Source organism: Durio zibethinus, chromosome 17, assembly GCF_047325235.1.
Source record: "Durio zibethinus cultivar Kanyao isolate XHJ-2024 chromosome 17, ASM4732523v1, whole genome shotgun sequence".
In the NCBI taxonomy this organism is placed as follows: Eukaryota; Viridiplantae; Streptophyta; class Magnoliopsida; order Malvales; family Malvaceae; genus Durio; species Durio zibethinus.
Window position 1 is genome coordinate 21,751,347 of NC_143178.1, and position 23,153 is coordinate 21,774,499.

The 23,153-nt window shown below is 35.3% G+C and overlaps 3 protein-coding genes, 1 long non-coding RNA gene and 1 pseudogene across 6 annotated transcripts; 1 reads left to right on the plus strand and 4 right to left on the minus strand.

Annotated features, from left to right (window-relative positions):
• The first annotated feature begins 273 nt into the window (after positions 1 to 273).
• On the plus strand, positions 274 to 4,450 carry LOC111283425 (hypersensitive-induced reaction 1 protein). 3 transcript variants are annotated; one of them, XM_022871983.2, is made up of 6 exons: positions 274 to 430; positions 1,868 to 2,068; positions 2,490 to 2,610; positions 2,815 to 2,906; positions 3,058 to 3,154; positions 3,793 to 4,450. In XM_022871983.2, the coding sequence occupies exons 2-6, from the start codon at positions 1,880 to 1,882 to the stop codon at positions 4,146 to 4,148; spliced, it is 855 nt and encodes a 284-aa protein (XP_022727718.2). In that variant the 5' UTR covers positions 274 to 430; positions 1,868 to 1,879; the 3' UTR covers positions 4,149 to 4,450. The 3 variants fall into 3 exon arrangements, with proteins under 3 accessions (XP_022727718.2, XP_022727725.2, XP_022727733.2); XM_022871990.2 differs by lacking the exon at positions 274 to 430 and adding an exon at positions 1,093 to 1,251; XM_022871998.2 differs by lacking the exon at positions 274 to 430 and adding an exon at positions 1,272 to 1,403.
• A 1,529-nt stretch (positions 4,451 to 5,979) lies between these two features.
• On the minus strand, positions 5,980 to 8,213 carry LOC149514114 (uncharacterized). Its single transcript, XR_016329308.1, has 2 exons — positions 7,385 to 8,213; positions 5,980 to 6,570 (listed from the first exon to the last, which is right to left on the minus strand). It is a non-coding gene; the product is annotated as an uncharacterized LOC149514114 (long non-coding RNA).
• Positions 8,214 to 9,624: 1,411 nt separating this feature from the next.
• Positions 9,625 to 10,134, minus strand: LOC111274927 (uncharacterized; annotated as a pseudogene).
• Positions 10,135 to 11,417: 1,283 nt separating this feature from the next.
• Positions 11,418 to 17,893, minus strand: QKY (C2 calcium/lipid-binding plant phosphoribosyltransferase family protein). Its single transcript, XM_022872017.2, has one exon. It carries the CDS (start codon positions 14,957 to 14,959, stop codon positions 11,813 to 11,815), a length of 3,147 nt encoding a protein of 1,048 aa, XP_022727752.1. The 5' UTR covers positions 14,960 to 17,893; the 3' UTR covers positions 11,418 to 11,812.
• A 1,623-nt stretch (positions 17,894 to 19,516) lies between these two features.
• On the minus strand, positions 19,517 to 20,564 carry LOC111289292 (uncharacterized). Its single transcript, XM_022880220.2, has 2 exons — positions 20,305 to 20,564; positions 19,517 to 20,214 (listed from the first exon to the last, which is right to left on the minus strand). Exons 1-2 carry the CDS (start codon positions 20,405 to 20,407, stop codon positions 19,652 to 19,654), a joined length of 666 nt encoding a protein of 221 aa, XP_022735955.2. The 5' UTR covers positions 20,408 to 20,564; the 3' UTR covers positions 19,517 to 19,651.
• Between the last annotated feature and the right edge of the window lie 2,589 nt (positions 20,565 to 23,153).

Consider the following 23,153-nt stretch of genomic DNA (forward strand, 5'->3'; position numbering starts at 1 on the left):
TATCACACGAATACTGTTTACTTATTCGACTACGGTATCATTATAGTTACAAATCAAACTTTCTGCTTTTGACTAAATTCGAATATCTCCCCTATAAAATATAAAAAATTTAATTTTTTTTACTATTTTTATTTTTACAAATTTAAAACAGAAATATTTTATTTAAATATATGTTTGAATTTAATAAATTAAAAAGAAAATAAAACAAAACAAAATTTTAAAAATACGAAACACCCGACGATATCAAAGGGCACTTAAGTAAAATTTTTCGATTAATGCTAAGAATAAATTTTTTTTTTTTTAATGATGCCATCAACCTCCGAATTACGCTAGGTAGTGTTTCACGCGCTTCTTTCTCTTCTTCCTTGTAAGAGCTCCAACTTTTCTCCTTCGAAAAATCACAAGAAAAACAGAATTATAATTAAATCAGGTACATATATCTTGACCATCTCAACTTTACATATGGGTTTCTTCGCATTTTCCTTTTCCTCTATGAAAAATTTCTTCTAAATGCAACCCACTTTTTCCTTTTTCTTTTCATTCTTGTCCCTCTTCTTTTATCTATCAATTAAGCCATAAAAGCTTTATACTTGATTTCATCAATGAAACTAATGATAATTGACCGAATTCAACAAATCCATTTTGTTGATTTAGCTGTTTAAGCCAGCGAACAAGAGATTAGCTGTCACAGTCCAATAATTGAAGACCTTTTTTTTTTGTTTTACTTTAATATAATTTTGGAGTATTTATTGGTTGCTTGTTCATTTTTCCTATGAATTCTTCTTGATAGAGACAACCTATGACGACAATTTTAAAGTTTATAAAATCGTCGAGTGTGTCAAATGGAACCATAAATTTTCCATCCAAATAATAATAACTATATTTTTTGTGGGTTGTATACAATGAAGATTCTTTTCATATCGTGAAGCCTCCTGGGAATATTTTTCTGGCTATAGGATGGGGACTGCTAGATATTTAAAATTTTTTGTTATGATTTAGTAGAAAAGAATGAAGCTGGAATTTTTGTTGACTTGGCTTTTATAGGTCAATGTTAATCTTCTTTATTGCCATACAATTTCAATGAAATTCCAAAAGGGATGTGTTTTGAGAAACTACGGCTGGGCAATTTTCCAAGCCAACTTGCAGCACTCTATTTATATACTTCATTTCTATTTGAGTTTTGTTCTCTATCTCTTCATAGTTTTCTTTGTTTTCTTCTGCTTTGTCTACCTTTGTTTATTAAGTTAAGTTGTAAGTCTTCTAAGTCCTTTTATATGCTCTTATCTATCGTCTCTATATTATCCTGACATAAATTGAAAGTTAGGCTGGTTTTATGATTTGGGTGATCTGCCAAGCTTGTTTTGACATTGCCACTTGAAGTTACTTGGATTGGAGTTAGGAAGGTTATTTTGTATTTATAATTATTTATACTTTTTGGATAGTTTGAACTTGTTTTGTAGTAACTGCTATGCAGTTACTGCATCTTTTGTTCTGAACCTATGTTTGGTTTTATCCAGTGTGAGGCAGCATCCTGTTTCCTGTCCCTAGCTTGTGTAAATTCCTTTAGTTCTCTTAAGGGATTTAATTTAGATTCAACCATCTAAGTTTAGTTATTTTACCTTTTCTATTGATAATCTATTTCCTATTTTATGTTCCTTCATCCTTGAGTGTTACTATTAGAACATGTACATATATTACCTATTTTTATGATAACAATTTTCTTGTTGCAAGGTTAATATTTATGTCCTACAAATGTTGAAATCATTGATTTTGATATATGTGGTATGCTTTAATATGCTAGTTCATAGATAGCACCGGTGTTTGATTGAGTTCTTTTAAACTGATATATAAACCATTGGACTGTCAGAACAAAGAGAAAATGGGTAATCTATTTTGTTGTGTACAAGTTGACCAGTCCACTGTAGCCATCAAGGAGAGATTCGGTAAGTTTGAGGATGTACTCGAACCTGGATGCCATTGCCTACCCTGGTTTCTTGGAAGTCAGCTTGCTGGCCACCTGTCGCTGAGATTGCAGCAGTTGGATGTTCGTTGTGAGACCAAGACTAAGGTCCATCTATTGCTTTTTTATGTTGTAGTTTTTCAGTTTATGACTTTTCTTTACTGTATAACTCTTAGACATTTTAGGATGAAGTATTCTTCCTAATAAATTGCCATTTAGACCTGTGTACTCTTATTATTTTCTCCAACAATAGTATGTTCCGCCATGTTAATTCTTTCATCGGTTTCCGTCTCTCTCTTATAGTTTTCTAGGAGAGGAGTGTGGGGATGTGAGGTGGAGGAAAGGACATGCATAATTGTGAAGAAATAAAATTGTCAAGGACTTTCATATCATGAGCAGCATAAATTTAATGGAATATTCTAGTTATCTGACTTTCAGATGGCTTAAACTCATCAAATAGTATTTTTGGACCATAATATGCCTCTCTTGTGTAGTGGAAACTAACTGGTCTTTATGGTCATCTTATCAGGACAACGTATTTGTCAATGTTGTTGCATCTATTCAATACCGGGCATTGGCAGATAAGGCAAATGATGCCTTTTACAAACTCTCCAACACAAGGACACAAATTCAAGCCTATGTTTTTGATGGTATGAAGAATACTTTGTGGTTTATATTTTCACATTGCCCTCATACCATGCACACATACGTATATCTGAACTCATTCAGTACATTTGTATTCATGTTATATTCAAAATCACATGGGAAATATTTTAACATTTTTCATCTTCTGATGTTCAATTACTTAGTCGTTCAAAGTGGAGGATAGAAGCTGACATTTTTTATACCTTTAGTTATTAGAGCAAGTGTTCCAAAGCTAAATCTGGATGATGTTTTTGAACAAAAGAATGAAATTGCTAAAGCTGTTGAAGAAGAACTTGAGAAGGTAACCAACTTGATTTAGTATACATTGATCTTATGCTGTGAAAGCTAACCCCATGTGATTGGACTAGGACTTTGTTATGTTAAATTGCTGCAATTGTGAAGCTGATATGTAAACAGGTTTCTAATTTTGTTGCCGCTTCTTTTCCTTACAGGCAATGTCTGCCTATGGGTATGAGATTGTTCAAACACTTATTGTGGACATAGAACCTGATGACCATGTGAAACGTGCAATGAATGAAATCAATGCTGGTAAAATACTTACTACCTCTTGGTTGTTGCTCTTTCAAACTTGCTGTTGTGTAGGATAGGCTAACTGTGCACTGGATTTCTGAGCAGTTAGCTGTATTCTGCATATATGCAGCAAATAGATCATACTACTACAGAAATATGAGAGTAACACCAGGCCTAATGAAATTTTCAGCCAAAAAAAAAAAAAAAAACGCTGGGTCTCATGAATTTACCTTTCGACATTGGCCTGTCAACTTTTTGGTCTTCTGTTATTGCCTAAACCTTTTAGCTTTAGAGTATATTACAGAGATGGATATCTATAATTGGGTGTTTTAATCCCCATCAAATCATGCCTTTTTTTATGGTTTTTATTTTTTTTCCTGGATGAATGGTAAATAAAATATATATTTTTTGTACCAAAAAGACCAGATGGCTCTACATTCACCCACCCGGTGGGAAGCTTTTCAGTATTCCAGAAGCAGATAAATTTGTAGTTACTGCAAATTTGCAATGCTCTGTCTGTGATAATGTCAACAGAGTAACATAGGTTTTTTTTTTATAATGTGATTTTAATGTAAATATGGAATCTTTCTGGCATTTGGTTATTTTTCTTGTAACAGTTTCCTCAATATTATCTTCTGATTGTCGTGTACTTGCAGCTGCAAGGCTGAGGGTGGCAGCTAATGAGAAGGCAGAGGCTGAGAAAATTCTGCAAATCAAACGAGCTGAAGGTGAGGCTGAGTCTAAATATTTGTCAGGGCTGGGTATTGCTCGCCAGCGACAAGCAATTGTCGATGGTTTGCGAGATAGTGTGCTTGGATTCTCTGTTAATGTCCCTGGGACTACTGCAAAGGATGTCATGGACATGGTCTTGGTCACTCAGTACTTTGACACCATGAAAGAAATTGGTGCTGCTTCTAAATCTTCGGCTGTGTTTATCCCTCATGGTCCTGGAGCTGTTCGTGATGTTGCTACTCAGATTCGTGATGGACTCCTCCAGGCTGCACATCAGTAACTATATGCCTTTTCGATGACTTATATAGGGTTTTGCTTGGGACAAGCATTTATTGGCGTTTTTTTTTTTTTTTTGGGGGGGGGGGGGGGGGGGTGGGAATAATAATGGGTTTTGATGTTTGCCTGTTTAGCTCCTGGTGTGTTTTCCTTACAACTTTTGAATCCCTTGTCAAAATCACCTCAACTTAATTTTCAGCATTGATGCTTTTACATTATTTATCACTAGTATTAGGAGCCTTTGCATGTAAAAACTGGATTGAATCAAGGAACATAATAGTAATTACTGTGATTGGTGACATAAAATCATGTCAGGAACACTTCAGACCTTCAGTATAAAGAATGGTCCTAGGGCTTGAGAGCCATTGAAAGTCCTGTTCTACGGATGTTATTGCTGTCCCTTAAATCAATCTCTCCGGCAATAGCCGTTGAAAACCTATGCTTCAACTCAGCTGCAGTTGCAGTCTTAGTTGGGGGGTTCAGTGGATGGTAAAAGGATGTTTTTACACTGTCAAAACTATTACTCCTGCATTGTCACAAATGCTAAGAGCATTAAGCAATCTGGTTGGGGTTTAAGGTAGTGTTTTAATTTTCATAAATGAGGTAGAAGTAAAATCGCATGGGAAAAGAATACGGAGCTTAATTTAATTAATTCATGTTGTCGTTTGACATTTTGTAAGTCTGTGTTCAAAATATAGTACCTGCAACTCTTTCCCAATTTTCAAGTTACGGTCTCTTTTGTACCAAAAATCTGAAGGGAGAAAATTGTGGGGAAAAGGGAAAGAAGGGGCAGAGATACAAATGAATGATACTATTACTCAAAGCTAAAATGAAAACCGTCATTTTTTTAATTATTTCTAACTGTTGTTTTTCTTCTCTAATTTAATACCAAATGCTCACTAGTTTATGGAAGCAATAAGGTACTATTCAAGCTCAAATCGGCACTAAATTTGTTGAGAGTCGTTGTTATGTCAATGCCGAGGTCGGCCCCAAGAGAGACCAGAGTGCTTCCTAATACAGCCGAGATGTTTGCAATGGGGTCAAACCCTGTAGCAAGGCTTGCCTTCAATCCGACTCCAGCGCTAAACCCCACAAGTTATGCAAGTATTTTAGTTCTGCCTATTATTGCAATAACCATTGCTGTGAGAATGATGCACTGTGTATAAGAGGGTAAATAATATATTAGTACTCGTAAGTTATTCGATTTCGATTCGAATAAATTTTAATTCAGTTTGATTATTATCGAGACGAATTTGAGTTCGAATAACTCATTTTATTAATCGAGTCGAATTCGAGTATGCTTATACTCGATTTGAGTTGCTTACGAGCCTAATCAAATTTTTATATTTTAATTATTTTAATTAATAAATTATTTCGAACTTAAACTTAAGTGTTGAGTACAAACAATCAAATTTTTATTGAATATAAAAATAAAATTTATTTTTACATATTAATTGAGTTTAATCGATGAGCTCAAGTAACTCAATTTCTATATCGAATGGAGTTTAAACTAAAAAATAAAACTCGATCAAATTAGAATCGAATTTCGAGTCTCAAATTTTAAATTAAGCTCAAGCTTAATAATGTATCGGTTCAAAATTGATCAATTATACCTCTAACTATGCATATGTAATAATAGGTTCTTGTGAATTACTATAACCGGCTTGTTAGTCAAAATGTAATAAAAAGGGAGGCAACTGTTGATCCAGGAAAGTTTCACATGAATGCAAATTGAAACTTGAAAGGTATTAAGCACCTTCCCGGATTTTGGAATGATTACTCTGAAAACTGTATTCACTCCAGGCAAAACCTCTTCAACTGTAAAACCATAAAAATCTTGTAAGTCAGGATATAGATATGATTAGCTGAGTTTCCTACAAACAACAACATCTGACACAAGTCTTTCCTTAAGCATAGAGCAAGGATTTCTCCTGCCTCTTCTTCTGCAATAGGAGTTTTGTGATCATAAAATTGAGAAAGGGCGAACTCAGCTTTAACTCTGCTTTTTCATGATGTCATCATTAAAAGATGGCATCTAGCAAGTCTGTGATTTAAATCTCAATACCTGCGACTCCATCTTCTATCTTCAAATTGTGGCCTCATTTGTACCTAAAAAAAAAGGTTTGTACCATATCTTTGCGTGAATTGGTTTTTGTTGGTTATTCTTTAGAAAAGTCTGTAGTAAGGGTGGGCTCTTATTTTTGCTCTTTGTGGCAGGTGTAACTCCTTATTCAGTTGAACTTCTTCCATTTTCCATTAATGGGAAAATCATCCTCACAAGTGTGTTATTGATGCTATTCATGATAAATACATATGTCCAGAAGAAATCATGATTATACTTTATAAGGACTGATTTCTCTTCTTTCTTCTTAACAGAGTTGGCATTGCTGGAGAACATCAAGCTGAGGCCAAAGCTCATTGATTTTCTGCATTTTGGAAAATATATACTGATAGATACTACCATAACTATTGACTTCATGTATCTACCGTTTCCATGGTGAAAAAAAGCAAGAAAAGTGATATGATGAACTAACGAATGCAATTAGCATAGGCCTTACTTTGTTTAGACCGATTTATGGAGGTGTGTTTATATACGTTCTATGATGATTGCTAAAGATCCTTGCTCAACAATGAAGTATTGCCTCACAAAACCCGGAAGTCTTATGGTTTTGTGTTTTGTCATACAAAAAAGACCTCGTAAATATATATTTAAATATATATATATATATATATATATCATAGCTGATACTTGGAATACCTCGGCATGAAATTGGGATGTTAGAAACTACAATTCAAATTGATAAGACCCGAATTCTACAGTATACCATACTTGAATGACAACCACTAAATTGTTCAATATGCAACTTGATGACCAACTTAATAAATGGTCAAATACAGACTGTAAGAGACATAAATACAGGTCATAGATGGTATATTGGTAGTACATTCTCCAATTTCATTTCTAGACACTTTTTTCCAGAGACATGTCAATTAAACTACAAGCAAGCCTGAAGTGTTTATACATTATTTTTACAAAAAAGGTCACAACCTAAGATAAAGTAAAGAGTTATAGGTGTTGGAATTTGAATTCTAACCTGTTAGATGCTATCTCTTAAAAGTGAATCAATTGAGTTAAATTCTAGGTTCGTTATATAATCTTTTCATCTAAAGACATTAGTATAAAATAGAATACTAGAAATCAAACTTAAAATATCAAGAGATTAAGAGGAGAAACATTACTTTGGCATGAAAAGTCAAAACTCTGGTTGAAACTTTGGTAGTGAAGCTGTAGTGATTGTTGTTGAGCATAATCCTTGTAGAGAAGATCCAACCAAAGTTCAGATGGGAGGAATATGTGAAGAATGTGAACTGCTTTTCCAGAAACAATTTTAAATCTGTATTAAAGAACAAAAGATGTTACTATGTCCAGCTTTTTTGCCTATAGCAAAATATAAACCAGGATTCATAATATTGTGTTGTTCAAGCTTTCAAACAGTGGATTTCAACTTGTTTATCAAGCTGCTTTTTTTTTTTTTCAAGGAAAATTTATTGAGAATGACAGAATCAGCCAAAAGGGAAGCTTCTTAAGTACTGACAAAGAAAATATCCCTGTACAAAACGAAATTTCCAAGAGCCAATTCGTGTTCGATGATTCTGTCCACCGAAAATGCCAGGCTATGAAATTTCTCATCTGGGATTTGGCTACTATGTTCAAAGTTAAGTGACAACTTAATTGAATACAGTGAGCGGGATGGAGACATACGGTTGGATTTGCTTCTCTGAGTTGCTTTTCAGTCATTTTGCAAATAGTCTTGTAAGCACTGAAAATACCAGCAAAAATACATCTTGAAACCCTTAAAATGTTGCCATTTGTAATAAGAGGACAATTTCTGATGTTCAGAAGTCATATCATATGATCTTTTTGTCTTTTTTTTTTTTTTAAATCAGTATGCAGTAGAACCAATAACATAAATCCTGGCATAAATTGGATTACAAAAACAGGTTCTTTTACTCTTGAGGTGATTATATTACTATTTTTGTATAATATGTTCTTGAATTAAGGTTCCTTTACCATGTCAAATTGAAGGTTCATTTCTCATGTCCTTGTATGACATTCCCTTAACATTCCAATTATGAATGGACCAATCAGAAAAATGATCTGGTTTATTCAGATTGCTATCTATGTTCGTTTGATCTCCTGGAACTAGTGGCCTTACTTTTTCTGAGAACTGTCCAATATTTCCCTGTAAGTCATGGTCCTAAATTCTTTAGATCTAAAATGGTTTTCCATAGGAATTTGATCTTTTTCTTTTCTCAAGTACAATCAGACATTCATGAAAAGCTTTCAATGAGTGAAATTTTAACAGCAAGTGAATGTACAGAAACAGAATGGAAGTCAATTTTGCATGACAAATCATGAATCATTGTTCCTTGGATATAGCTAAAAGCTCCATCACCAAAGATAATGAGGATGAAAGATACTTTAAAAGCATACTACAAACACATTCCTTAAAATATGTTTAATGATAATCCAGACACTTTATATGAAATGGGGGCTGTTGATTTATAGCCGTTCTTTGATCCAAAAAAACAATGACTCATTTGGCATCAATCAGCACACTCACGATATCAATAGAGAGAGTGCTTTAAAATTACTTCCACCATTAGACGGTTCCATCATTTCAAGTACAAAACTGCATTATGGGTTGCAGTGTTCTCTGTTAATTCAAAACTTAATGCCTGGAATGAATGTGCTCCATTCTTCACATACGGCTGAAGTTTGACATTTTTAGGAAGAAATTATGATGGAAATTGAGTGCTTCTTATTCCTCGGCTTTTGTCTCATTTAAACAATGTCTCATTACATAATAAGTTGTTTTTCTTCCTATGCCAAACCAGAGTGTTATACCAAAGCAAGATATAAGGCCAAAATTTCACCAACTTAATTATCTCTTTCTAATCAAAGTGACATTAGTGGAGTGTCAATTAGTTGGTCATTGGGAATATTTTATCTGTTTTTTTGGGCATTGATCAACATGCAGATTATGAATCTTGCACCTCTACATACAGGGGCTAACCCTAAGTGGAGCAAGATAATGTCTGCCACTGCTCAGAACCACATAAGAAGGGAGGAGTCAGATAGCCATTGTCTAGAGAACTCTGCCATAGCCTTTTGGCACTGGATCAGCTGCTTCTAAGGAGACAAAGGTTAATTGCAATGTCAGGAATAAAGCTTTGTCCGGGACTAATGCAACTTCTTTTGCTTACTGCATTGCTCCCGGACCAAGCTTCATTCCCCGCATAAGTTATCAAACTATCAATCAGTCAAAGTTGACCTGTTTTGGTATGATCTACTGACTTATTCTATCTGAAAACTACTCAATTTCTATTAGCTTGTAATTATCAGGGAACGCTATGATTATGAGCTGATTTCTTTACTTACAGCCTAGTTCCTGCAGCATATACAGTGTTATTGTCACATTTATCATATGCATCTAGTCACTAAATTTGAGGCCCTTGGACTTAATGCAGCAAGTGCCACCTGAAGAGAATTATGGAGTTTTGCCAGGCTCAAACACCTAGTTGTCAGCAGCAACTTTATCGACTTCTTCGAGTAGTTTTAAAACTTCTTGTTTCTTTTGGATTAATGCCTGTATCTTGGATTCTATCTTTTGAAGCTTAGCTCTTAGTTTCTCAGGGTTCTTTTTCTTCTTCTCCTTTCCACCATCTTCTTTATCCTCCTTATCTTTACATTCCTTGTCTTTCTTCTTCTTCTTCTTCTCCTTTTTCTCTCCCTTTTCCTCCTTATGATCTTCTCCCTCGCGCTTCTCTTCTTTCTCATGCTTCCCCTATTTTTCCTTATGATCGTCATGTTTCTTGGAATCGGCTGTCTCACCCATACTTTCCAAAGTGTAAATATAAGATTACTGAGCTTCCTCTGTGAAACAAGAAACAAATTTTGATTAAAATAATTCATGCACCAAGGTAAACAAGTCATAAATTCCAAAATGTGAAGAGGGGTGTGTTTTTTTTTTGGTACAAAAGAATCTGGGAAAAGGATTGCAGGTATTTCAGATATACTGAATATCATCTTTTAAAAGTGAATGCATCAATCTAGTGAGCTAAGCGGGTTCCAAAATGGGTGTGTTTATAGGTTTATAGAAATACCGGTAATTGCTCTATAGTTGAAATGTTGATAGATTAGATAGAAAACAGATATATTTTCAGCAATTCTCTTATTCATTTTCTAAATTCCAAACCGACTTGAGGCTACTTTTAATGCAATTTTAGAACATAAATGAATCAAGTAGGAGAAAATGGATTGACAGACCCGGAAATCTCAATTAAATTCAGTTGTTGCACTTCTGGGGGTGCTGATTTCCACCCTTGTATCCTTCATACAAAGGCAGGGTGGGCTTATAATTTTAGTTCAATAATCCACCTCTTATAATCTGTGATCTTGTCCTTATTTTAGCATTGCAATGCTAATCCATCAAACTAATGTATCCACATATGAATGCACCAAGTCCTGGTATGGTAAACATTCATTCTCTTCTTTATTTTCTTACTATTTTGAGGTTTTGGATTAATGGACATTTTGAAAAAGGATAGGCCCATTCATGTAGATTATTCAATCCATTGAGATTGATGAAGAACCAACCATTGATCAGGATTTAGGAAATTTTGGGGTTTCAAAATAGCATTGACACTGAGATGCCAATAGTGTCCTATTTTGGATGTACCTGCAAATGGTAGGCCTACATGTTGGTCCCAAATCAAAATTTTGGAAAAGTATGCTGTGAAAGCTGCCAAGTGCCAACCATACACCTTGACTTCTACTATAACCATCATTTTTCTCTCTGACACCATAGGGCGTTGTAAATTATGTTTTCAAATGGATGCCCTGGATTATGCAATCCCACTAAATTTTGTATTTACCCCATTGCGAGAGAAACCTCAGACTGTAAACAGTGGAGACTGGAATTCAGTTGTCCCACTAAACGACATCATTAGAAAAAGTAAAGTAAAAAACGCTTGCATAATCCATGAAAGATAGAAATTGGAGATTATGAATATGTCTTTGAAGAGTCATTAAATATTTCAGTAGATGGCGTTTTGATTAGAACATACACCAGAGTTCAAGTGATGATGAAAATAATATGATCATTTGAGAACAAGGCATGAAAGTGTTGATTTGCTATTATAAAAAAAAAAAAAAAAAACAGCATTTCCACAATGGGAAAAATAAAACATAATAGTAGGCAGGATAGAATAAAAGTAAGTAAATGTGGGCTTTTATACGTCAGAAAACAATTTGAATGTATCGATATCGTTACAATAATCAAAATCTTGTTTCAAATCCCTTTTTCACCTCAACACTCCATTTTCTCCTCCTCACCCAATTGTCTGTACTGTGTCCCCCAACTCCTTTCTCTTATTCCAAGTTTTCAATAGTCAGTCAATCAATTGCAATACCGAAAAAAGATGTAATGACAACTTGCCACTAGCCCTTTTAATCCCTTTTCACTCGTTACAATGTTATTTAGGCTTAGGGACAACTTTTTCAACACAAACAGTTGTTTGTTTTTCACCCTCTTCCCCACCACATCCCCATGATCTGGTATCTAAAAATTTACTACTAATATATGTATCAACTCTTCTTCAACTCTACATTAACCGGTCCGACAAGCTTGGAAGCCGCCGGAAAAAGTTCAAGCTAGCCGGCGGCATGGGGTCTCTAAACATGGGGTGCCTTAGATAATAAAATCCTAATGCGACAGCCACCATTTTTGGTGGCACCACATAGAGTATCAAAGTGATGGCTAAGCAGACCCCAATGAACAATTTTGTGGCCCTTGGGTCCCTCCAACTCACCAAGGCCTGAAGCCTCTCACCTTGGGTTGCAAAGTCACCCAAAACAGTTTGAACCCTTCCGGCCAATATTCTCAACCTATCGTATCTGGCTCTGATTATCTCAGGTGGCTTTGAACTTGGTACTGTATCAAATTCCTCATCGAGCTCATCAGGGTCAACTGTTTCAGCTTGGGACAGCCTGATATCCATGCCCGCAGGTATTTTGGGCCTAAACCTATAATACCAAACTCCAATCAACACCACATACAAAAACCCTGTTGGCACAATCAAATCCGGGTACCAGACAAGCACCAAATATAGAATATGGACCAGCACCGTAGTAAGAGGGTTCCTCCACCTCCTAATATCATCCAACCATTTTGCCAACCCCACTGCCCATGCAAGAACAGCCACAATCCGAAACCAATTCGCCTTACTCTTTCTCATGCTCCATGTATGAGAATCCGCATCCAACATGTACCTCACCACCTCCTGCCCCAGTGGTGGCTCCGACCTTGCGAGCCATTGCGCCACCATCTTTGTAGCAGCTCCACGCAATGCCTCCTGTTGAGCCACCCCTAGTGGGCGGAGATAGTGCATTCTTGGTAGCAATGGCTGCCCGTAAGCCGAACATGTGTCCGGCAACAGAGACGGGCAAGCAAATCGAACCGCTAACTCAATCTCACCCATTTTCTTTAGCCCCATTCTTGTCAAAACCAATAATGGATACGAATTGGTATACACTTTGTTACTCTCCAGGGTAGATATACGTATCCGTATTTTGCCAATACGGGAGTCGGGTTTGTCTTCTAAAGCGTCAGCAAACATACGCCAGTTGTCAAAAACCCCGACAGTTAGGACAGTGCAGGGGTCGTAAACTTGCCACGTGTACTGCTCGTTCCAGCGTGGATCAAAGCTGTCCGTTATGGTCCTAGTGCGGACCCACTTTTTCCCATATTTCGCAACGCAGTAAGCATCGGTGGACCCTTTGCCCCCACCTTTGTTTTTCATCGGCAGCAAGCCGCGAGCCCCAAGAATTCCGAGCTCCAAAATCCCAATAGCCGGCTTCCAAAGCTGCTTAGCCGTGGGTCTAAAGTCGCTGCATACGTGCGCCGCTTCATCCAACACGTGATAACCACCCTCTAAGCACATCCGCAGGTGAATTTTCCCGAAATAAGACCCACCTCCACCGCCTGCTCCTCCCTCCAAACCAAGCCATTTGGATGCCACGTGGCTCTCATCTATTCGTGGCTCTATTGAGATCAAAGGAATCATGACGTGGCCGAGGATGAGAATCGCGTCCTTGTTCGTACGGTCTTCTACTAACAGAATTAACGAATCTTCTAGAGGTTCACCGGCGACGAAGATCAAGTCCTCGTTCCAGTGCACGGACATACTATGGTTGTTCATGTTCCCTCTCCTAGACCGTACAGATTGAAACGTTAGCTGTGCTTTGACTCGAATTTCAGGCACTGTTAAAGGAGGCAGATTCGGCGCGATGTGAAGATCCTGAGCTTCAATCACAGTTAATCTCAAGTACCAGAGCTTGGGAGATTGATAAACTTTCGATCGAGTGTGCGCCACATATGGGGCGTCTGAAGTCCTTGCTTCTGGAAAAGCGTCGTCGTTTTGAGTGCCGATCCAAACAGCAAGCTGGATATCACCGGAAACGCCCCTGGAATTCTGATCGACCGCACCGCTTTCGAGCCGGTACCATTGTGGAGCTAAAGGACTATCCGGTGGATCTCGTACGGGAACATCGGAGAGATCGAAACAGACGCCACCGAGAAAATGTTCAGTCGGAGTGTCCCAAACGGAGATCTCAAGCGTCGCGTTCGCTGATTCTTGTTTATTGTAACATAAAGCGAACACCTCGCTCCACTCGGGCGAGTCGTTTGGCTCACCTGGACGGTAAATCGTCGGCTTTGATTTGAGGCATTGGCTGGAAACACGGATCTTAACATAAGGGCATTCATTTGGAGCTAATCTACGCGCTTTAACAATTTTAACGAACAAATATTGCATCGGCTCAACTAGATCGTATGGATGAATCCTCTCAGGGCCGGCGGAGGCGGAAGGGCCGGCGTTGTCACCTTGAGTTTTGTTACCTCCAATTTCTCTAGGTGAATAGTCTCCATTTGGTCTTTTCAAAATCCTAACTCTCTCGCCTCTGCTACTCTGCATCCTCCTCACTTCTGGCACAGGAAAATGTACCTCAGGAACCGGAATTCCCGACGCCACATTTGGTGGCACAGCCGTTGGCTCCGCTGGTGGCGGTGGCTCCTCGTGAACATGAACAAGGTGTGGTGGAGATTCCTCGACAACCACAACGGACTGCGAAGGATAACAAGGAACAGGACCGTGACCATAGCCATTAAGTCCATGAGGATAATAAGGAACAGAACCTTCCTCTCCAAGAACAAGCACGGAGGTAGGTTTCGGCTCCTCCATTTGAGGAGGCTGTTGCTGCTGCGGTGGCGGTGTTTCTTCTGGCGGAGGCTGATCTTCAACAATCTCATCATAGTAACAAATCCTAAGCCCAATCTCACCTCTAATCCAACTAAAAACACTCTTTTTCTCCAACGGAAAATAAACTAACCCTTCCTCTCCTCGCTTGGCAAACTGGCTCCCGTACAACTTGACCCTCCCCAAAAAATGATTTTTACGGCCACTTCCATTCCCAGATTTCTTATCATTAAAAACCTCAATTTCCAGCTCTTCCACATCCATATTATCCGGGTCGGACACCGTGAACTCCAACGGCTCGTTCCACACCGGGTTAAGGTCCCTGTATTTCGTGGAAGTTCTCTTTTTTTGACCGTCGAAATCAGCAATGACGAAAGGACTGGAGCTTCCTTGACCATCCTTGGGAAGAAGATCACGCGCGTCAACCACTTCGACGATCACTTTCCTCACCGTCTTGGGCGGTTGCGGTGGATGCTGCTGAGAAGACGTCGTCATGCTCTCATTTTAATTTTCGCAAAGTAAATAAAAAAGAGGGGGGGGGGGGTTGAGTGAACTCTTGGTAAGTACAGAAGAAGGAAAGATGGAATTTTGTTTTGGATTTTTTTGAGGGGCGGAGAAGAAAGAGAAAGCGTTGATAGCGGAGGCCGGGTTCGCTTTTTTGTTTTTAATATGCGGCTGCTTAGCATAATTTTGATTCTTACTTTTTTGTTTGGATTATTTTAGATTTGAGAGACAGAGAGAGAATGTTGGTGAGCAGTGCATGTTGGTGAGACAATGGGAAGTGAGATTCCATTCTCTCTGGCGAAGGTTTTGGGTTAGTAGGCGCATTCGGCTTCCCTCGTTTACGGGTTCGTTCGTTTTCCACCACATCTTTATTTTATTTTGGTAATAACTAGTATTATAATTGTTTACTTTGGTATTGGGTAGCAGGCTGCTTTCGTTTCTGGACTTTGTTTCAAACCAAACCCAGCTTTATTCACACACTACGCTTGATTTTCTCTCCATTGTTTCATTTTTCCCAATTTGACCTTCTCGCTATAATGCTCTGTTGTTCCTTTGTTTTTTTAATTCTATATTTTCTCTGCTTCATTTTGTTTTTAAAGATTTATATACGTATCCCTATGCCATAGCTTCATTTCTACTACTAACATTTTATGATGATAGTGGTATGAACTAGTTGAGAGAAGAGTTTGGGAAACAAACATAATCAGGATTGAGGAAATGAAACCACTTACACAATGATAAAAGCACCATTGGTGTTAGTTGCCTCTGCAGGGCACATAATTCTACCTCCAAACCGTGGCCCTCTCCTTTTTGTCAAAAGAACCTACATTTTGAATAAAGTTCATCCCCACAAAGCATCAACTTTATTTCCTCTTATTCTTTCTCTTTTTCCCTTGTCAACACACCTCAAAGTCCAAATACTTAACCTTTTTTTTCTTACCATCTCCATCTCAGGATGCGCTTGTGTTCCAGAAGCTGCTATATACCCTCTCTAGTATTTGTTTTCGTCCTCAAATTATGTTTCCCTTCACCTTCCTATTAGATATTATTCTCAAGAAGATAAACTCACCTAGTTCATTATTGGTAGTATGATCCGTTTTAAGCATGAGTTAAGATTTTGAACTATATTCATTATTAACTATCTCACGTAAATTTTCCTACATAAATCTTTTAAAATCTTTTGCATAAATAAAGAAGCAAAAACGGGAGCGAGTGGTGATTTGATCAACATATATAATGAATCCACGTATGTTTTTTTACCTTTTGATTAAAGGCTATTTTATTATTCTTTTAGACATGATGGTACAAAAGTGACATGAAGGATGTGACTCATAAGGTTGAACAATCTGTTATTGACTAATAGAAAATCTAATTCCCACTTAAGCATAAGTAGAAAACCACACCAACCAATGCTAAGCATTCTTATTTGGGACCATAGGGCACGCATGTCAAAGAAGCTTCTCCCTCCCAATTTCCTTTTAGATGGTATTCTGCCCTTTTTGAATTGGTGGGCTGCTTATGGAATCTGATCCTATATGATAAAGTAATTTTTGAACAGATGCTGTTTGAGTTTTGGATGTTTTTGTGAGTGGTTAGTGGATTAGATCAACAAAAAGTGCTTGCAACGCATAGAAGAATATTGGTGAGAACAGGAATAGCCAACGAATTGGTTCCATGTCTATGTTCCTCTATACTGTATCAGTTCAATGCTATCTGTTCTTTAATTTATGTTGGCTCTAAACCCTCTCAAACTTGTTGTAAGGACCTAGTTTCCACTGAGGTATTGCTCTATTTGTTGTGAGGAGTTGTATAACAAAGAGAAAATAAACAAACTTAGATTGTATTGTGTTTTAATATATGTTCATGATTCCATTCTACATAACATGTTCATTTAACCATAAACTTAGATCAGTTTCTAATGCCATTTTGTTGAAATATCAGTGTTACATCAATGAGAATGGATTCCTATCCTTTTTTAATTTTCCATTTTCAGTTTGACAAGAGATAAAACCCAATTACTGTCTTGAATTAACTTTTACATATCATTATAAGATGTGATATGTTTTTTGGTTTTATCAGCCTAAATGGGGGGAAACAAGTTCGCTATTTCCACTTGTGTATTCAAGCTGTTTTTAGATTTGATCCTTGTCCTGTTAAACTTGCATTTCCTTGCGCATCTACCTCTTTTCTCTTTCAGTTGTTCCTCTTTTTCCTGATAAGAATTCAATGCCTTTCACTTTATATTCTTAGAGAATGAAATCTACTTTTAGGAGCATAACTGAATGCTCTTATGTTTATTTTAGTAATGAGTTTGTTTTCAATACATTTAACTCCACAAGCGGTGTTACAAGATTACCACATGTCCCATTTTTTATTAATTTTATTGTTTTTAATATATCCTGATGGGTACGTGTGACCCTGCTAATCATGTCGTTTGAAGTCTAAAAACTTCATAGATAGTGGATAATTGCATGTTTGCAGTTTTTTTCTCAGCTTATTAGGTTGAAAAATCACATATATATCTAGTTTGCAAATTACTGCTCTGACTTGTGATTGATGCAATTGATGTTGGATCAGTCCTATAGATGTGTAATTTTGGATCTATGAACTCAAGTGTTTATGTCAATTTAGATTAATCTATGTTCTCTTTTCATGGTAGAATAATATAATTATTAGATGCATGTCAAGGAAGAATGCTAAAAAATCAAACAGAGTTCATGTATTTGAAGTTATTGCTAGTTCCTTTTATTCTTTACACGAGTGGAGGTTACATAACACACTAGAGGATCATAACTTATAAGAAGCATGCAAATCAAATTGCTGGTTTATTGTCCATTTGATTCAAACCTTCGAGACACAAACACTCCCAATGCAAATGCTAAAACAACTGCAAGAATCATATTGTTCTTAAGCAAATTGATACCTCTCTCCAATTTACTTCCCTTCGTTCTAATCTCTTTGTGAACACTAACAACATGATCACCATCAGTTTTCTTGCTCTGTTCTTCATTCTCTGCTTCGCCATGTCCATCATGTTTTATTTGATTTTCATCATTGATTAGTTCTTCTTGTGCATTCTCTTCTGTAGCAGGGTTATCATTTTCATTATTTTCCTCTACTCTCTTTGGGAAAGTTAGACAAAGAATTTCATCCTCAAAATTTTGACCTATCTTGTTCATATCTAAATTCTCTGGTAGTTGTAAGGCCTGCCCGAAATATATGCATCTGTCATCATTCACTTTCCTTTCTCCGCTGATTGTTACGTAGCCAGGGCAAGCTAGTGCAACCATCACCTCCTCATTTTTGAAACCTGAATTAAGATTCCATGAGACAGGAATGTCAACACTTTTTATTAGCATTCTTAAAATGAAGTCATAATCCCTTCGAATTTCTCAAGTTTTCAAAGAGACTTAATGTTCAAGGAAGAAAAATATTTGCTTGTATTGGTGAATAACTGTTGATTAAAGCATGAATAAGGGCTTTTTTTTTTCTTTTTAGTTTGCATGTGAAATTGAATAGTAATTGTCTATAGCTACTCAAGGATGATGATTCATCAAGGAAATGGAGAACTTTTGCCTGAAATCTGGATAAACAGAGTCGGTGATTCCTTTTGACAACTATTCTTGCCCGTCACCAGTCACCAATTTCAAACAATGCCAGGCTTTTCTTGGAGAGAAAGCAGTTGAAAGAGGCAAACAAACTATGCCTAGAGGGGGTTAAAGCAAAAATGAAAAGAAAAAGGCTTCTCATTATCCATACTCTCGAGTCTTGATCAGTTGATGTTTATTCAAATGATTGTGCACAAAAGAATAGAATGAGATAAAGATGTTGATTTGGTACCAGGAAGATGAACAGAGAGATAATGGCCCATCAAGTCTTCTGACCAATTCGAATGGGGTATGAACTCTTCAGCTGTTCTTGTTCCATGAATATCACCCATTGATCTACCAAAAGATGGAACTTTTAAGAGAAGTATGTTGATGAAGCTTTGCTGATGCCAGGTATAATTTAATGGCCTTGGACTGAAAATAATATAGCTAATTTTGACTCCCCAACATGTTAATGCTTTCATACAACATTTCTTGTGAAGTATGTATCCTTATTCCTTGCTTGGCCCATGTTTAGACCTTGCTGTCTTATGTTGTATTAGTTTCCTAGAGGGAATACGAAAGAGTTATTCTTTTACTGTCCCTGAAGATTTTTCAGTGGAGTACATTAATATTTGCTCTGGGTTAATCTCTTATTAGCCTTTTTAGCTCGGTTGCTTCATGAGGCCATCCTTAAGAAGTGGCATCCAGCAGATCTGAGATTTAAATCTCAATATCTACAACTATTTTTTTTTTATTTCCAGGCTATAGTTTCTTTTGTTAAAAGAAAAAGGAAAAAGGAAAGATGAAGTTATTTTGATCATTGGTGGAATAGTATGATTTATTTTAGAGTATGGAAGTTTTTGTCAATTTGAATTGATTTATGGCAGGGTACATTTGCATGCTGATTTCATTGATCATGATCACATAAAATTTTTTTTTTTAATTTCGAATGGAAAACTTTAAAGGACAAAGAAAATGGAGTTCTTCATTCGAAATTCAGCTTTCTTTTATTCTTTACATCTGTTGAAGCAAATGTGTATGCATATAACATATACATCAGAGTATCATTAGTTCATGAACACAAATTGCTTCCTTATTCTCCACCTGATTCAAACGTTCGATACACCAAAACCCCAATCGAAAACGCTATAACAACTGAAAGAATAACCCCTTTATTTTTCTTCAGAAACTTCATTGCCATCTCTAATGGACCATCTTCTTGTTCCCACTTCCTTATCATCTCTTTGGGAAAACCTGCAACACGGCAAGTTTCATTGCTAATCATCTCTCCTTTGGCCTCGTCATCGCAACACCGTTCATGCAGATCACCATGTCCTTCTTCATGTTCACTTTGATTTTCACCATGTTTGTTAGGTTCCTCTTGTGCACTTATCTTTTCTCCAATGCTATTGGAATGATTTCCATTCCCTCTCTCCTGTTGCTTGTTTTCTTCTTCTACCACTGATTTCCTTGGGACTGTTACATGGAGAAAATCACCATCGAATTTTCCACTGATGTTTTCCATATCTGAATTTTCTGGCAGTGCGAAGGTTTGCTCGAAATATATGCGTTTGCTCTCATCCACTATCTTTTCTCCACTGATGGTTATATGACCAGTGGAAGCAAGCTCAAGTTTCAGCTGCTCCTTTTTAAAACCTAATAATTCAAAACACATGCCACAAGACATGAACATAAACATTTTGTTCTCAACATTAATTTAAAGAAAAAGAGATGTTGATTTTGTACCAGGAAGATCAACAAAGAGATAATGGGCCTTGGCATCCTGCGTCCAATCTGAAGCAGGCACAAACTTTTCACCAGATGGTCTTCGATCTCCGAGGTTAGCCATTCATGAACTGTATAGGAATAGGATTCTTTATGCTATATAAGCAATATTTATAGGGTCATGTTTTGTTTTTGGTTCATATATAGGTAATTGATGCATGCTGTTATGGTGCAACATCAAGCATTAATTTCTTGTGAAGGTAGCTATATACGCATTTTATTCCAAACGTAACCCATATCTGGACTTTTTCTTCTGAATTTGTATTAGTTTCCGAGAGAGGATATTCTTGCACTGTCCAAGAAGATTTTTCAATCTCATTTCCTTTCAAAAGCAATAACATATACATACATACATACATATGTACATACATACATATATATATACATTTAAACTTACCAATGTACGGCACCCCTCTCTCTTCCTCACATTAACCACGTGGCATAGTTTCTTTCCTTTTTTTTTTTTGCCTTTTTTTTTACTTTTAAATATTTTCCTTTTTTCCTTTTCTTTTCACTTTTTTTCAATTTTTTTTAAAAAAATTTTATGAATAAATTTTTAAAAATTTTAATTTTCTTAATGAAATTCAATTTGCGAAATTTTTTTCTTTTTTTTTTTTTGCAAATTTCCCTTTTATTAAATTCATGCGTTAGATTAATTTTGTTCTTATATGCAATTTAAATCAAGTGTCCATGAGACTTTTTTTTTTATTATTCTTTTAAAATTTTTTATTTTTTGTAACTTTTTAATTTTTTAATCTTTTAATATATGATCTCTCTAAGTTGTGTTAAGTAACACTTGCTCATTTTCCTTTCGTTTTTGCTTTTTTTTTTTTACTTTTTTTTTTCTAATATTTAATGAATATTTTAAAGATTTTTATCTTTTAGGTAAGATCCACTTTATACCAAAATTTTTTTACCTTTTAGGTTTACCTTTTAAAAAAATTTTCACAATTTTTTTTTTTTTTTAGATTTTGATTCTAGTTTGTGTAAACCCATTTGATATCAAAGTGATGTCACGTATTTATAATTTTTTTTCTCTTTGATATATTTAATAAATATTTTTTTAGATTGCAAATTCATTTTTTGTCATCCACTTTCTTTTTTTTTTTCTTTTTAGTTTAAAAACTTTTTTTAAGAGTAAGTGTCACATTTTTGTTTTTGTCTTTTTAAATTCTTTTTAATTTTTATATACTAAATAAATATTTTTAAGAAATTTAAAATTTTTTTTATTTTGCCAACTTGATAATAGGGTTATATCGATTGTTAAGTTACTTTTTTTTTGTCATTTTTCGATTTACATTTCTTCCATTTTTCCTTTTTAAATATTTATATTTTCTTTTAATATTTAAAAATTTTTAATATGAAATCCATTTAATATTATTGATTAAAAATATTATTTCTTCTTTTTCAATTTTTTTCTTCTTTTAATTTGATAATTTTTTTAAAAAAATGATATTAGAAAAAGCTTATCATTGTTGATGTTAACTTTCTTCCCTTTTTTTTTTCCTTTATTTTTTTAATTAGATTATTGTATTAAAAAAATCCCATGGATGTGTACAAGTGATGACACTCTATTTCATTTTTTTTAAATTTGATCATTTACAAAAAAAGAAATTAATAAATAAATTATTTTAAAAAAATAAATAAAGGTATAAATAACAAAACAATTTGTATTTGTTAAGTTTCAATTGGCCCAAATCCTATAGGTGAGCATTTTATTTGTGATTGAATCTAGTTTTTTTTTTTTTTTCAAAAATTAAGATCGAGGCGTAAACGGATTTATGATGTTTCGTCTTGTCTTGACTATATATATTCAATTATATTTTTAATTATTTTTATTTCATTTTATTTTGGTATATATGTTTTTATTAATAAAAATATTATTTATAAATGGTAAACTTCATAAATATACATTATGGTGAAAGGCGGATTGAAAATTCTCACTAAGGTTTAAAACGTAATACATAAATACCTTGTACTATTATTTCGTTATCATCTATTGAACACCATTAAAAAAATAGCCACAATAAGTCTCTATTTCTTTTTCCTTCCACGATTAATGTCTTTGTATCTTCATTTTCTCCGTTTTTTTCTCTTCTCATCATGTTACTTTGAAAAATTAAATGAACCCATCTACTTTGATTCTTTACAATCTACAGAAAGTAAAAGATCAAATAGTAGAAAATTATGTTATTATAGTGTACAATCACCAATAAGAACTTATAGAACAAGTGACAATCGAGGTGAAAGTTTTATGGTTGTAAAAATTTAAGATAAGATTTCTTTAATTATTGATATAGCTTTTATGTAGAAAAAATGTTTAATTTTTGGATTTTTGCATTTATAAGGAGTATGAAAATGTGAATTTTTTCAGTGGGTTGATGAGATGCCATATGAATGTTGTAGGAAAGAGATTCTAAAATTAAAAGAAATAAATGAGATTTCAAGATCAAATGCAAAGAATTAAGAATTAGTTGAAACATGGACAATTTGTTTGGTAAAAGAGTTGTGTTTGCAACAACCAATCAAAACAAAAAAGATGAAGTTAAAACTGAAATTCAATGAAAAACCTGTTGAAACTTGAAATAAAAAACAAAAAATTTGAAATGAACTAGCTGAATCTTATGCAAGAGAGTTATAATTGCAGCATTAACTAGTTAAAATTCGAAGCAAAAAATAGTTAGGTGCTTTAGTTTATGGTAGTATTATGGTGTAGTTGATTTTGATTTTATGTAATCCTTTAGGTAAAAGAAGCTTAAGAACTAGCTTTTTAAAGTTGATAAATTGATGTTAGTAGTTTATTCTGGATT

Coding starts and splice junctions, on each gene's coding strand:
- LOC111289292 (XM_022880220.2), bottom strand. CDS start 20,407: ATGGCTAACCTCGGAGATCGAAGACCATCTGGTGAAAAGTTTGTGCCT. Junction 20,215..20,304: donor TCTCTTTGTTGATCTTCCTG/GTACAAAATCAA, acceptor TTGAATTATTAG/GTTTTAAAAAGGAGCAGCTG.
- QKY (XM_022872017.2), bottom strand. CDS start 14,959: ATGACGACGTCTTCTCAGCAGCATCCACCGCAACCGCCCAAGACGGTG.
- LOC111283425 (XM_022871983.2), top strand. CDS start 1,880: ATGGGTAATCTATTTTGTTGTGTACAAGTTGACCAGTCCACTGTAGCC. Junction 2,069..2,489: donor GTTGTGAGACCAAGACTAAG/GTCCATCTATTG, acceptor TCATCTTATCAG/GACAACGTATTTGTCAATGT. Junction 3,155..3,792: donor AATGAATGAAATCAATGCTG/GTAAAATACTTA, acceptor GTGTACTTGCAG/CTGCAAGGCTGAGGGTGGCA.